Genomic DNA, 12,907 nt, shown 5'->3' on the forward strand with positions numbered 1-12,907 from the left:
TTGGTTCTTTCCTTTCATTGTTAGAACTATTTTAGAAAATATTTACGAGTTACGTTCTATCATCAACTAATTTTATGTTACTTCTAAGCAAAATACAGATCATGTTTATATGAAATATTTTCCCTTCTAAAATACAGACGATACACATAAAAAATGTGGAAATACAAGATGCCACCATTAAAAATGAAGTTATTGAAATAAAAATCTTTTTATGTCCTCCAATCATATTATGTAGTCTCTACTGATTCTAATTAATTGAATCTGCACATCACCGGCTGTGTTCTATTGAATTTTACTATATATCATCAGAAACATGTATTACATAATTTGATATCACAAGCCTCTTAGCGAACTGTTATTCGTCTTTTTTACCCTTTAAAATTAGATTTATGACATTCGACATAGTAATTGAATTATTTTTCTAATATTTATGACTTTGAAATGTATTAAACTTTTATTATTAAATCTTTCCTGATTCGAAATACATAAAAAAAAAAAAAAAAAAAACCTTAATATTGGGGTAAAGGCAGTCATATTTGGTATTTAGTGATTCCTGCAAACATTGAGATTTAGTGAAGAAAGCTTCCTTTTAGATACTTGGGCATTCCGTTAGACTCAAAAAAGCTAACTATTACTCAGTACTTGCCTCTAGTTGAGAAGATAGCAACAAAGGTTACCTGTTGGTCAGCAAAGCTTTTATCCTATGCAGGAAGGTGTCAATTGATAAAGGCAGTCAGTCATATTTGGTATACAGACATACTGGGCTCAGGTGTTCATTATCCCAAAAAAGGTGCTGAAATTGATTGAAACTATCTCAAAGAAGGCACTAGTAGCTTGGGAGAATGTATGTAAACCAGTGGCAGCTGGTGGACTAAACATACTGGACATCAAAGTATGGAACAAAGCAGCAGTTACTAAGCACTTATGGGATTTAACTAGAAAGAAAGACTGCCTATGGATTCGATGGGTTCATAGTTTCTATATAAGAAAAAGGATCTGGACACAGTGCCTACTCCTAAGGAAGATAATGGATAGCAGAGAAGTGGTTATGAGGCATCAGCAACTCCAAGGAACCTTGCATGAAAGATTAAAGAGGCTATGTAAGAATGGCAAGTTTCAAATCAAGCAGGTGTACTTGAAGCTGATCCCAGAATATTGCAAAGTGGAATGGAAGGGCTTAATGTTGCATACCAGTGTACATCCGAGGTACAGATTCATTTTGTGGCTTGCAGTGCATAAGAGGCTGGCCACAGTGGATACATTGCTGAAAATTGGTATTACTGTGCCAACAGACTGTATTTTCTGTAAGCATAGTATAGAGACATTCAACCATCTATTTTTTGAGTGTCCAATAACAAAAAGGTTGTGGACTAAACTGTGCTCATGGCTGGGGCATAAAAGAAATATAGGAGACTGGGAATGTGAATTGGAATGGATCAGCAAAAAGGCAAAAGGCAGGGCAAGTATCAATAGCATCACATGCTGTGTTTTTGCCATGACAGTTGCAATGATATGGAGAGAGAGGAACAGAGGCAGATTTGAGGATGGCAAATATGATGAATATCAAATCTGCAAGGAAATAGTTCTGCATATTCATGTTCGAGGGCAGCATAACAGAAAATGCAGAGAATTGCTGCAGAAACTGGATTGGATTCCCTGAAGAACAAATGTACAAATAGAAATAGAAGGTATAGATGAGATACTAGTGTCTGTATTGGTAGTTATAGTTAGTTAGACACTTTGATATCCATGACATAGTATAAATGATGTAAAGGGGTAGTAGTAAGTCAAAACTACTATAGGAACCAAATTATAATATTTTTGAGTATCAATAGAATATAATTTTAACTCAAAAAAATCTTAATATTTAGAATTTTAAAATTGATTATATTTGACCTTATATAAATATTTTCCATAGTTTAACTATGTAACAACTTTTCATGTTAACTTTTCTAATATTTAGTAATTTGATATCTAACTTTTTTATAAATGTAGATTTATTAGCTTTGAAACTTAGAAACAATTAAATTGTATCCGACATTAAGAAAAAAAAATTCTTAGAATCCTAGGTAAATACAGAAAAGGAAAGGAATGTATATATTCCTAAAATTTAGACGTAAATAAAGGAAGTCAACTAATAATAGAATTTTATATTCTAATGAAAAAAAATACTCTTCAATTGGAATTCAATTGCTCGCCACGATATAATTCACAATATATTCTTCCAACTCCACATAAATCGCATATATTACCCTTTTAAATAATTCTCGCGGTAAATTGAGATGGGAAGAACAAGACAGTTTTGGTTTCTGAGAATTTGAGCATAGCCAAACACTGCAGAAGCTAGGTATTTTGACAATATTTTGTGAATTCATATGAGGTATATATATTCCTCCAATATTTTTATTTGTTTCGTTGTTTATATATATGGTACTCTTTCGGGAACTGAGTAAATTTTTAATCACAATCAAGTAACATTTAAGAAATGCCTGAATTACTATTATGCGAATTCCAATAATAATGTTTACTTTACTAATACTTGAAATGCTTATGTAATACTCATTTGAAATTTACATATATTTTCGGTACTTCAATCTAATATAAAAAATAATTTTCTTTTTATGAAGTACATTTTTTGTTCTTTCATAATTTTATCTGAAATGCTAACGATTGATGGTTTCAACTGTAATTTTCTGTTTCTTTTAGAGTGTTTTTGAAAAAAATATTTTTAGCGATATAGTAACTTTTTGTGTACAAACTAATGCAAATATCTAAGTGATATGAAACACTTGCCATATATACGTGGAAAAAAAAAAGTAAAAAGCAACCTAGGTTATGGTGGATAAATCATATATACATGTATTTTGTGAAGGTAAAATATAAATACAACACAATGGAAAAATTGGTAGAAACTTTTTTCATATGAAAACAAACAAGCAAAAGTATTTCAATAGGATATTTATGTAATTTTCTTAAAAAGTTTTATTTATGGTGTACACGCACAATCAGGGGCGTACGCATAATTTTTTTTTAAGCTGTGTCGAAATTTATAAAAGAATTAAAATATAACTTTGATTATCATACCTTTAGACAAGAAAAATGTGCAAAAGGAAAACGTACAAGTTGAGGTTTGAACATTTAACCTACACCAAGATACAATTAATGTCAAGTGATGTCATTGTTTCCTACTTATTTGTTTTCATACAGTATAAATACATATATTTAGTAAAATTTTCCGACGAAGTGGTGTCACGCGACACCGCTTCAATAAGCGTAAATCCGCCCCGCGCACAACACGCATACCTAAGGCTAGTAAACTATAAAGACTTTTGACGTCTAATTTAAATACATGCAAAGTATCAAAATAATTATTTTATAATCAAACCTCCCTACATAAAAAGGAGAAAAAGATAAGAGTACCTATAAAAGTGAAACTATTTACCCTGCTCTACCCATAAAAGAATTCTACCCATTAAATAATTATAATTTCCTACCCATTTAATAAATAAACAGGTATCTCAAAATAACTACCCCACGCTAATACCCTGCCTATAAAAATGCAAAAGCTGCTCAAAATTTTAGAAAATAAGCGCACAAAATTGAGATTTCCACCGGCATCCCCTAATTTGAAGATCGTAAGTGTGAAAAAACATAGCGAAGATGCTAATTTCTCTTTACAATTCGATTTTTTCTCCTTAAATTTTATAGAAGTAGCTGATTTGACTTTGGAAGATGCTAAAACTTTTGATGCTCAAACTCGCATCTTATTTTTACGATTTTGATTTCGTTGGCAAAGCAGAATGTCAAAAATTATAAGTATTACAGAAGTTTACACTCAAACTTCTGAATTTTTAGCTGAAAATTCTATTCTCAGTTTGGAGATCTGGAGATCTAGAGATTTGAATCAGCATCCCGGGGGGTCCCTTGTACATATTATGTTTTGAGCTGAGGTGCGGGATATCGAGAGATCCCTAACACGTATATTGAGGATACTAAGAGATCCTCGGAATACCAAGAGATCCCTCGCATATATTGAGGATACCAAGAGATCCTCGGGATACCAAGAGATACCTAGCATATATTGAGGATACCAAGAGATTACTGGTATATATTGAGGGTACTAAGAGATCCCCGGTTATTATCTTCGTGAAGAGTGGTATTTCTTGTGATTGTTTTTACCTCTGTTTCAGTTGTTGTTATCCTTATTATCCTGTATTAATTCTTATTATTATCTTTCACTTGTATTGCTTCATCTTATACTGTCACACCTTATATTTCACTTAATCTTAGTAGGGCCCTGACCTTCCTCGTCACTTACCCGATCGAGGTTAGGCTTGGCACTTACTGAGTACCGCTGTGGTGTACTCATGCCCTTTATGTGCATGTTTTTCATGTGCAGATTTAGGTACCTCCACTCAGACTTGTCACGCTTGAGACGAGGCGTTCGTAGAGACTCCGAGGTATATCTGCCGCGTCCGTAGACCGAAGAGTCTCTGTCTACTCTCCCTTTTGTATTAGCCCTTTTGTACTTTCATGAGATTCCGAGTTTTGGGAAAAGTTATTAGTTTCAAGAGTTGTTATTGTGTATGCCGAACGACATTTTTAAATACTGTTTTATTTCATTATTTCGATTTTTAATTATCTCTTTCGCAATTGTTGTTTATAATCTGCATTGTTAGGCTTACCTAGTCATAGAGACTAGGTGCCATCACGATGGTTCACGGAAGGCGAACCGGAGTCGTGACAGGCTACTTGTGTTTTCAATGAGAATATGTTTATTTTCTATTTTAGTATACAAAAGTGGGATGCATTTACATCTAGTTGTTGTAGGAAAAAAGATGCTAAAATGTAAGTGTGCGTATATTTGTATACCTTATTGGTATATAGTTGTATTGCACTAGTATGGATAAACCAAAAATATTCGCAGAAATACAAATGGTGCACAAATACAATGTGATACCCAAAATGTGCATGCTTTGCAACTCATGTCAGTACTTACATCTAGTTGTTGTAGGAAAAATGTATTCAAATACAACGTGATACCCAAATGGTATATCAGTATACCTGATTGGTATATAATTCTACTGCACTAATATACCTGAACCAAAATCTTTGCATAATACAACTGGTGCATCAATGCAAATTATGCACAGATGTTCTAAGATTCAGCTACAACTAACAACTACTCTCAATATAATTTCAAAACCAGTTCATTTTCTAAAAATATTTCTTCTCATTCAAATCAATGCCCGTCCTGTTCTTCAACAAAATAACAACATAATTCTTCTTTTGAACGTCGTCACTCCCTTAAAAATACACCTCCAAAAATAACTTCTGCTGGTGTACTACAACGAACTAACAATGCTCCTCTTGCTGTAAATAGCAGTAGGAGTAGAAACTAACAGTGCTGCTGTAACAACCATGTTCTACACTAATGGCTTGACTTCAAGTGCTGACAAAATTTTGTCTCCAAAAGGCACTCCTAATAAACCAACAACTTTATGGAAGAAGCATAATAAAACAAACTGAAGATAGATTTCAACATTAAAACAGTTATAGCAATATATTGTACTATTACAATTGTATTTCTAGAAAACACTTTTAAAAGCTGCCATTTTAACAATCTAATAATGCAAAATACCATACTTCACTAAAAACTATTAAAATCCTACAAAGTTTTCATGCTATGATTAACTAAAACGAAAAAAAGACCTATACTACTTCTTGCGTTTCTTTCCACGAGTCTTTTTAGGTGCTACTGGAGCCTCATATTCACTTGATTTGCCACGCAACTGCTTGTTCCTCCCATAGTGCCACAACAATATACCAAACCTAGCTCGAAGACCATCCACATCAAAATTGGCAACATGGATTGGAAGATCTTCAATAATATACTCAGCAAAACATGCAACATATACTCCAATATCTCTGCATAAATCAAATGAATAGAATATAAAAATCTATTAGAAGTGAAAAATGTTAATATGAATGAGGAAAACAAAGTAAAAAAAAAAAAGTAATTATTCTTACGAATTTTGCTGTGTTGGCAGATTTGTAATCAGTTCAATCTCAAAAGGATTAGTCAACTCCTTTCCCATGTGTAGACCATTTTGTACTGTAATTTCACTTCCTTAGTTATAAAATTCAATGCTAACTAGAAGCAGGGGGATCAACACAGCATATGCCTTTGCCACCTTTGGAATAACTTTTTGTGCTTTCGATTACATAGCGAGTCATATACGTAAAAACATCTCCTGTGAAATTATACACACCCCAATATCCAATGCCACTATTCTGCCAAATTAATTGGAAAGAGGACATGATTAACCAGGTGCCATGTAGTGTTGCAATGCATCCTAAATCCTTTCATGTACTCCATGATATCGTATGATCTATCAATCAAATGATCTTGTTTCCCACCTTTTACAAATTTTGTGAAAACACTTTGAATGATATTATTAAAAAGAGTATCTGTAGTTGTGACTTTGATTGGTATATTAATTCCATATTTCGCCTTCTTTCTAAGATAGTAGAATATAATATTCAAGTGCTGCAAAAAAGAGAGAAAGAAAACATGACTAACACTAATAATATGAATGAACTACTACAACAAAAAAAAAATTAAAAGTAGTACACATACTGAACTAGACAGCCGCCTACTAGAATAGTTTAAGGTATGAAAAAATGTCTTATCATCAATTTGTTCAACTTCAAAGTCAAAATAAGGGTCCAACTTTTGATCAATGGGTAAATACACTTCCCTATTTCGTATAAAAGAAGATATATATAAGAACAAAAATTAAGAAAACATGAAAACAAAAGTATATGGAAATGAATACACACTCTCCCAATTGCATATTTGCTTTGACAAAGTTTGAGAATGCAGTCGTAAGCTTATAATTAACAGCCACTGAAATGTCATTTACAAATGGAAATCTTCCTTTGTTAACCTTCGAGGATCCCTCAAGTGCACTAACACCAGATGGCCAGTCATTCCTCTACGACAATTGTTTTACAGTTGCAGGGCACCTTCTCCGTATGAAAACTGCGGGAGTTGTTTCAATATCTATTTGTGTTTGGACAATACTTTTTGATATCGACTGATCAGGTTTAGACTTATTTACATCACGAGTTGTTAGTTCATTTTGCAGATTGATTTACATTACGCTTCCCTCCTTGTGTAATGGCACCAATTAGATCAAGTTGAGAATCAATATATTTAAAATCAGAATCCAAGTGAAAATCACCCCTATGTCGACATGGAGCTTAAATTAGAAAATGCCAGTGAATAAACAAATATACAAAGTTAAGAATTTTTTTAAAAAAAAATGAAATGTTATACATAGAAGACATTACCAGAAGGCAAATTCACATTATTGCCACCAACATCCACTTGACCAATACCATCAACCCGAGATGCTGAACACATAAAAGCATTATGAGCATCACTACTTAAACTGCGAGTCATCGCTACACTCAACATCTACTAGTTGAGTCTCTATGTTAGGCACGGATTCACGTCGGCTTCCCCTAACTCAGAATCCTCAATAATTTCACCTTTTCCCTTATTAGTCATAGGAACACCTGCTATGACTGGTTCGGAATTTGTGTCGGGTAATGACTGGTAGGGAGTTTCATCGACTAACGAAGCATTAATATTGTTGCCTTTTCCACCCTCTAATTCTATATTTTCAGTTATGTTTTCAACATGACTACTGCTAGAATTACGACTAAACACAGACTGAGAATCAGAAAATAAGGAAAAATTAGGACCGGACATGGCTGAGGCAACAGATTCAACAGCTACTTGTGTTGAAGAATGATGTTGTCCACGACACCACCATCTACACACACAATGCTTCCGACCCATAGAGAAAACAACAACCCACAGACATTGATTCACAAAAGTACAAAGAAAAAGACAAAAATTCTATGATTTTGAAAACTCACTCTCACTAAAATGTACCTTCAGAAGCAAAAAATTCACCCAAAAATTACTACTAGACGAAGAGATAGAACAGAATCGGAAGAAAAAATTAAAAGCTCGAATCTAAGTGAAATATGGGTTTTCATGGTTTGGCTAAGGAGATTTGGAAACTGTTCTCTAGTCTAGTGTTAACTCTTAAAGGACGAAGACAAGCGTTAAAAACGGTGGATAGCTTGGGCCGGGTGAAATAGGTGGGCTAGATTTTTTAGTCTAGTGTAAAGAATGAAAATAAGGCATTAAAGACAATAGATAGCTTGGGCCGGGTAAATAATTGGACCGCAAGGGTAGGAATAGTAAATAGTTTGGGCATGAGTATTAAAAGGTAAATAGTTTGGGGTTAATAGGTATAAAATGAGATTTTTTCCATAAAAAATAGTTCCAAAGAAACTTGACTGTTTTAGTGAAATATTGTTATAAATGAGAGCTATTATAGAGAGGTGTGAGTATAGCTTCCGTTTGGCTATAAATTTTTTTCATTTTTTTCAAATTTTTTAAAAATATTCTTTGGTTATAAAAAGTGAGTTGTTTTTGGGCAATTTTTGTGGATGAGTTTTTCATGTTTTTTAAAAAGTAATCTAGACTGATTTCTCAAGTTTTTACCCACAAACTTCAAGTTCTTTTAAAGTATAATGTATGTTCAAACATAATTTTAATTTATAAAAATTATTTTTATCTCAACCAAATTTATATTCAAATGCTAATTTATACAATGGCGGTGAGGGTTCCACGTATTTTTTATTCAAATGAGTGATGGTGATGACCTCAATAAGTCATGTCATTGAGGATGCCGAAATTAAGTAAATCCCAAAAAGGGGAAGATGTATTCTTTTTGACAATAGATTAAAAGAAAGACATCATATAAATAACACACAAAAATACTAAAATTGTGAATAAAATTTTCAATCAATTTCTAAGGAAGATGCTCTCATAGTCATATTTATTGCAACGTTATTCTCCTTATCCATTTGATACCAAATTTTCGCACATTAATTTTTATCAGGCGGGAATCGAGATTTCACTTTTTCAGCTACCGCCTTAATGAAAGCTGACGAATTTCAATTTCAAATCCCAAAACAAAAAGACATTTCACCTCAACTCACCAAACCCCTCTCCACCGTTGATTAAAACAAAGATCAACGGTCAATACCACGATCCGCGTCATTTAGATTTAACCAATCAGAACTCTTTCCAAAACATTATATAAACAAACCCTCAATTCCCAATTTCTTCATCAATCGTATTCGCATCTCTTCAAAATCCTTCTCTTAAACCTAAAATCTCCATTTTTCTCTCCTCAAATGGCACCAAAGGCAGATAAGAAACCCGCCGAGAAGAAGCCGGCCGCTGAGAAAACCCCGGTCGCCGAGAAAGCACCAGCAGAGAAGAAGCCCAAGGCCGGAAAGAAGCTCCCAAAGGACGCCGGTGCTGCCGGAGACAAGAAGAAGAAGAGGGCAAAGAAGTCAGTTGAGACCTACAAGATCTACATCTTCAAGGTTCTGAAGCAAGTTCATCCTGATATCGGTATTTCGAGCAAAGCTATGGGTATCATGAACAGTTTCATTAACGATATCTTTGAGAAGCTTGCTCAGGAATCTTCTAGACTTGCTAGGTACAACAAGAAGCCTACTATCACTTCTCGGGAGATTCAGACTGCTGTGAGACTTGTACTTCCTGGTGAACTGGCTAAGCATGCTGTCTCTGAAGGAACTAAGGCTGTTACCAAATTCACTAGCTCTTGAAGAATTTTAGGGTTTCAATGTTTAATTTTACTGTCTTTAGGGTTTGTGTTAGGTGTAAAAATAGTTGCTTTAAGTAATTAGTGCTTAGCTTCCTTTGATTTGTAACGCTTGTTATGTAATCGACAGCTAATCATCTATGAAATTCATCAGCTTTTTGTGAAATTTATGTGGGTTTTAGAAAATTTGGTGGCGTATTTTATTGAGCTGAAGATATAATGAGCTTTTGTTACGTCATGAGGTGGATGAATAATCCAAAAATTGTACTATGATATTTCTTCTTTACTTAAATACTTGTCGTCACCTGGGTAGTGTAAGTCAGAAAATTATGTTCCTATCTGCCAAAATGCGCCTATTCGGTTTTCTCTTTACCTTATCCTGGGCCTCAACTAGAAATTGGCTAATTTGTTTTTATTTGCAATGTTATTTGAATTATGAAATGAAGCAAAATAATTAAATCATGCACTGATTTTCCACTTGCTTAAGGGTTCTGGTATCAGAAGGGTTATGCCTCGTGAGATCATTTTGTACTAATTTGTTTTTGTTCTGTTGATTTCAGCTTTGTGGGTTTTCCAATTATCTTGTCCAAACAGTGAATTCCACGGTATGTTTTTCATTACTTTATTTCTAATTTGAATGTAGCTCTGCTGAATGTGAGCCATTATAGAACTTGCATTGTTCCTTGTTAATCATAAAAAAGATATCATCTTTGAAGGTAGATGAATTGCTTTCAATTAGTTTATATCCTCATCTGTGTCACAGACCACCTCCATATCCCTTTGTCTTCCTCGCCCTAGGTTGGAGATTGGTTGAAGCATGAACTGAACCTCTAAGATCTGATTCAGCCTCCTATTCTTAGGTTTTGGAAGGAAGAGAAAACTATGAAGAGTAGGTAATGACGTCTGTTTTCTTTAGAAAAACCATAGCATAGGAAGTCCCAATTCTAATTTTGAAACATGAATTGGTTGAAGCATGAACTGAGAACCTCTAAGGTCTGATTCAGCCTCCTATTTAAGGTTTTGGAAGGAAAAGAAAACTAGGAAAATTATGTACTTTTGGAAAACCACAACATAGAAACTCCCAATTCTATTTTCAAAATATGAATCTCAGACTGTGATTCGAATCTTTTACTTTTCTGGGTATAACGGATGGATTTGGCCTTTAGATAGGGATATTTATGTTGAATTCAAAAGTTAAGGGTAATCTATAAACAACTTCGAGGTGAATTATGAGTGACTTTGTTTGGTCAAACAATAGCTTAAGTGATGCTTCATGTTGGATCTATTTGACATACTTATGAGTGAATGTGTCTCTCTTTGCGAAGTATACTTAAGTTACCAAACAAACAATCCTTTGGGTCATCAAACACACTTGTCATTTTCACATAAACTGTTTGAATTAAGCAGATAAAACACATTTGACCAAGAATTGGTAGATCTATTTCCTCTTGAATTAGTACTTGAATCTAATCCTGCGTGTTTCACTCTGAAAAGATAAAATCTCTTGTACATTACTTGGTAATTTGTGGTACATATGTCCAGCTCTTTATGAATTATTTTTTCTCTGGCATATCAGAAATCCATCATGGAACAAAACCTTTAAATTTTGACACTTCTTTTAGTACATAGGATTGTCTTTTACTGTTTGACATCCTCTCAGTATTTTTAGTTGAGTTCCTTCTATCTTTTACATGATCCTCTAATGGACAGGGGCTGATGTAGGCTTGAATATGTGTTCGGTAGAACTTAGTACCTTTGGCCTAGACCCAATATATGTTTTAAAAATTCATTAAATAGGAATAAATTAAATTTAGAACTCAATTACTAGCACTTGAGGTTGTTCTCCAAGAATCCAAAACCCATAAAATTCAAATTCTAGATCCTCCGCTGCTGATGGATAAAGATGTACCGTATTACTCATTGATGTAGTTGTGCAGAATGCAGATCAGCATGGATTCTAATTTCTGGAGTTAACCAATTTTCCATGAGTCTATAATAATCATGCCATGGTATAGTGAGGTATACCTAAATAGTAATAATATGGGTTTGGCATCTATATGGATTGGTTCTTTAGTGGTCTCTAGCAGGGGATCACACCATAAGTTACTCTTCCGCTAGAGTTAAACTGACATGTTAATTAACAAAAATCTGCTTATTGGTATTGCTGGGATGGTAAATTCTGTCTATATATTTCATGTTCAGTGAAAGCTCAGTTTCAACATGTTATACTAGGTACGGTACTTACAGCAAGTCAGCAACACTCTGGTTTTTGGAATGAACTGTCTGTAAAATGTGATAAGTGTAATTAAGTCGATATAAATTCTATGAGATAATTCTAGTATGGAGTGGACTCTTGTTAAAATGTACGTCATTAATATGAACTTTCTGGCAGAAGTTTTGTTTTTTCTCAGTTGTATTTGATGTAGTTGTCTTGATTCATTTTTGTTGTTTGAGCTGTTTTCTGCATAATGTATCTGTGTCTAGTGTAATGTCTTTTATTTCGTTGTGAATGATGGTTTGCCTTCAGTTCTTTTGCCTTTTTATGCGAGAAAGTGCTCTCTGCAATCTGAAATTTATTGCTATTCTTTTCAGGATTTGGTATGGGCATGCTGCTTCATTAGATGTTCTTTAGTTAGTCAACTGGTGCTTAGGTCATAGATGAGTGTCTGTTGTGCTATGCAATTGCAGATATCGGTATAAGTTTGACTTGACGACCTTATCTTTAAGTTTGGATGGCTAAGCATGCTGTCTCTCAAGGCACTAAGCTGTTGCCAAATTTACTAGCTCTTGAAGAATGTTTAATTTTACTGTCTTTAGGGTTGTAAAAATAGTTGCTTTAAGTAATTAGTGTTTAGCTTCCTTTGATTTGTAACGCTTGTTGTGTATTCGACAGCTAATCATCTATCAGCTTTTTGAGAAATTTGGTGGCGTATTTTTGTTACGTCATGCGTTTGAATAATCCAAAATCTATACTAAGATAATTGAGAACCAAACAATCCTTTGGGTCATCAAACACACTTGTCATTTTCGCATAAACTGTTTGGATTAAGCAAAGAAATCACATTTGGCCAAGAATTGGCAGATCTATTTCCTTTTGAATCCGATAAAATCTTGTGTACATATTTGTGGCTCTTTATGAATTATTTTTTCTCTGACATATAAGAAATCCATTATTGAGCAAAACC

The 12,907-nt window shown here is 33.8% G+C and overlaps 2 protein-coding genes and 1 long non-coding RNA gene across 3 annotated transcripts; all 3 read left to right on the forward strand.

The window, feature by feature from the left end:
• The first annotated feature begins 1,027 nt into the window (after nt 1–1,027).
• Nucleotides 1,028–1,660, forward strand: LOC107802328 (uncharacterized). The gene has a single exon (XM_016625800.1). The coding sequence runs from the start codon at nt 1,028–1,030 to the stop codon at nt 1,658–1,660; it is 633 nt and encodes a 210-aa protein (XP_016481286.1).
• A 7,433-nt stretch (nt 1,661–9,093) lies between these two features.
• On the forward strand, nt 9,094–9,888 carry LOC107802329 (histone H2B.3). The gene has a single exon (NM_001425910.1). The coding sequence runs from the start codon at nt 9,286–9,288 to the stop codon at nt 9,724–9,726; it is 441 nt and encodes a 146-aa protein (NP_001412839.1). The 5' UTR covers nt 9,094–9,285; the 3' UTR covers nt 9,727–9,888.
• Nucleotides 9,889–10,037: 149 nt separating this feature from the next.
• Nucleotides 10,038–12,524, forward strand: LOC142166230 (uncharacterized). The gene is made up of 2 exons (XR_012696433.1): nt 10,038–10,327; nt 12,315–12,524. It is a non-coding gene; the product is annotated as an uncharacterized LOC142166230 (long non-coding RNA).
• Nucleotides 12,525–12,907: the final 383 nt, after the last annotated feature.

This window comes from Nicotiana tabacum, chromosome 11 (genome assembly GCF_000715075.1).
Source record: "Nicotiana tabacum cultivar K326 chromosome 11, ASM71507v2, whole genome shotgun sequence".
NCBI classification, from domain to species: Eukaryota; Viridiplantae; Streptophyta; class Magnoliopsida; order Solanales; family Solanaceae; genus Nicotiana; species Nicotiana tabacum.

Excerpts from the sequence above, each read along its gene's own strand:
- LOC107802329 (NM_001425910.1), top strand. The coding sequence starts at position 9,286 with ATGGCACCAAAGGCAGATAAGAAACCCGCCGAGAAGAAGCCGGCCGCT.
- LOC107802328 (XM_016625800.1), top strand. The coding sequence starts at position 1,028 with ATGGATAGCAGAGAAGTGGTTATGAGGCATCAGCAACTCCAAGGAACC.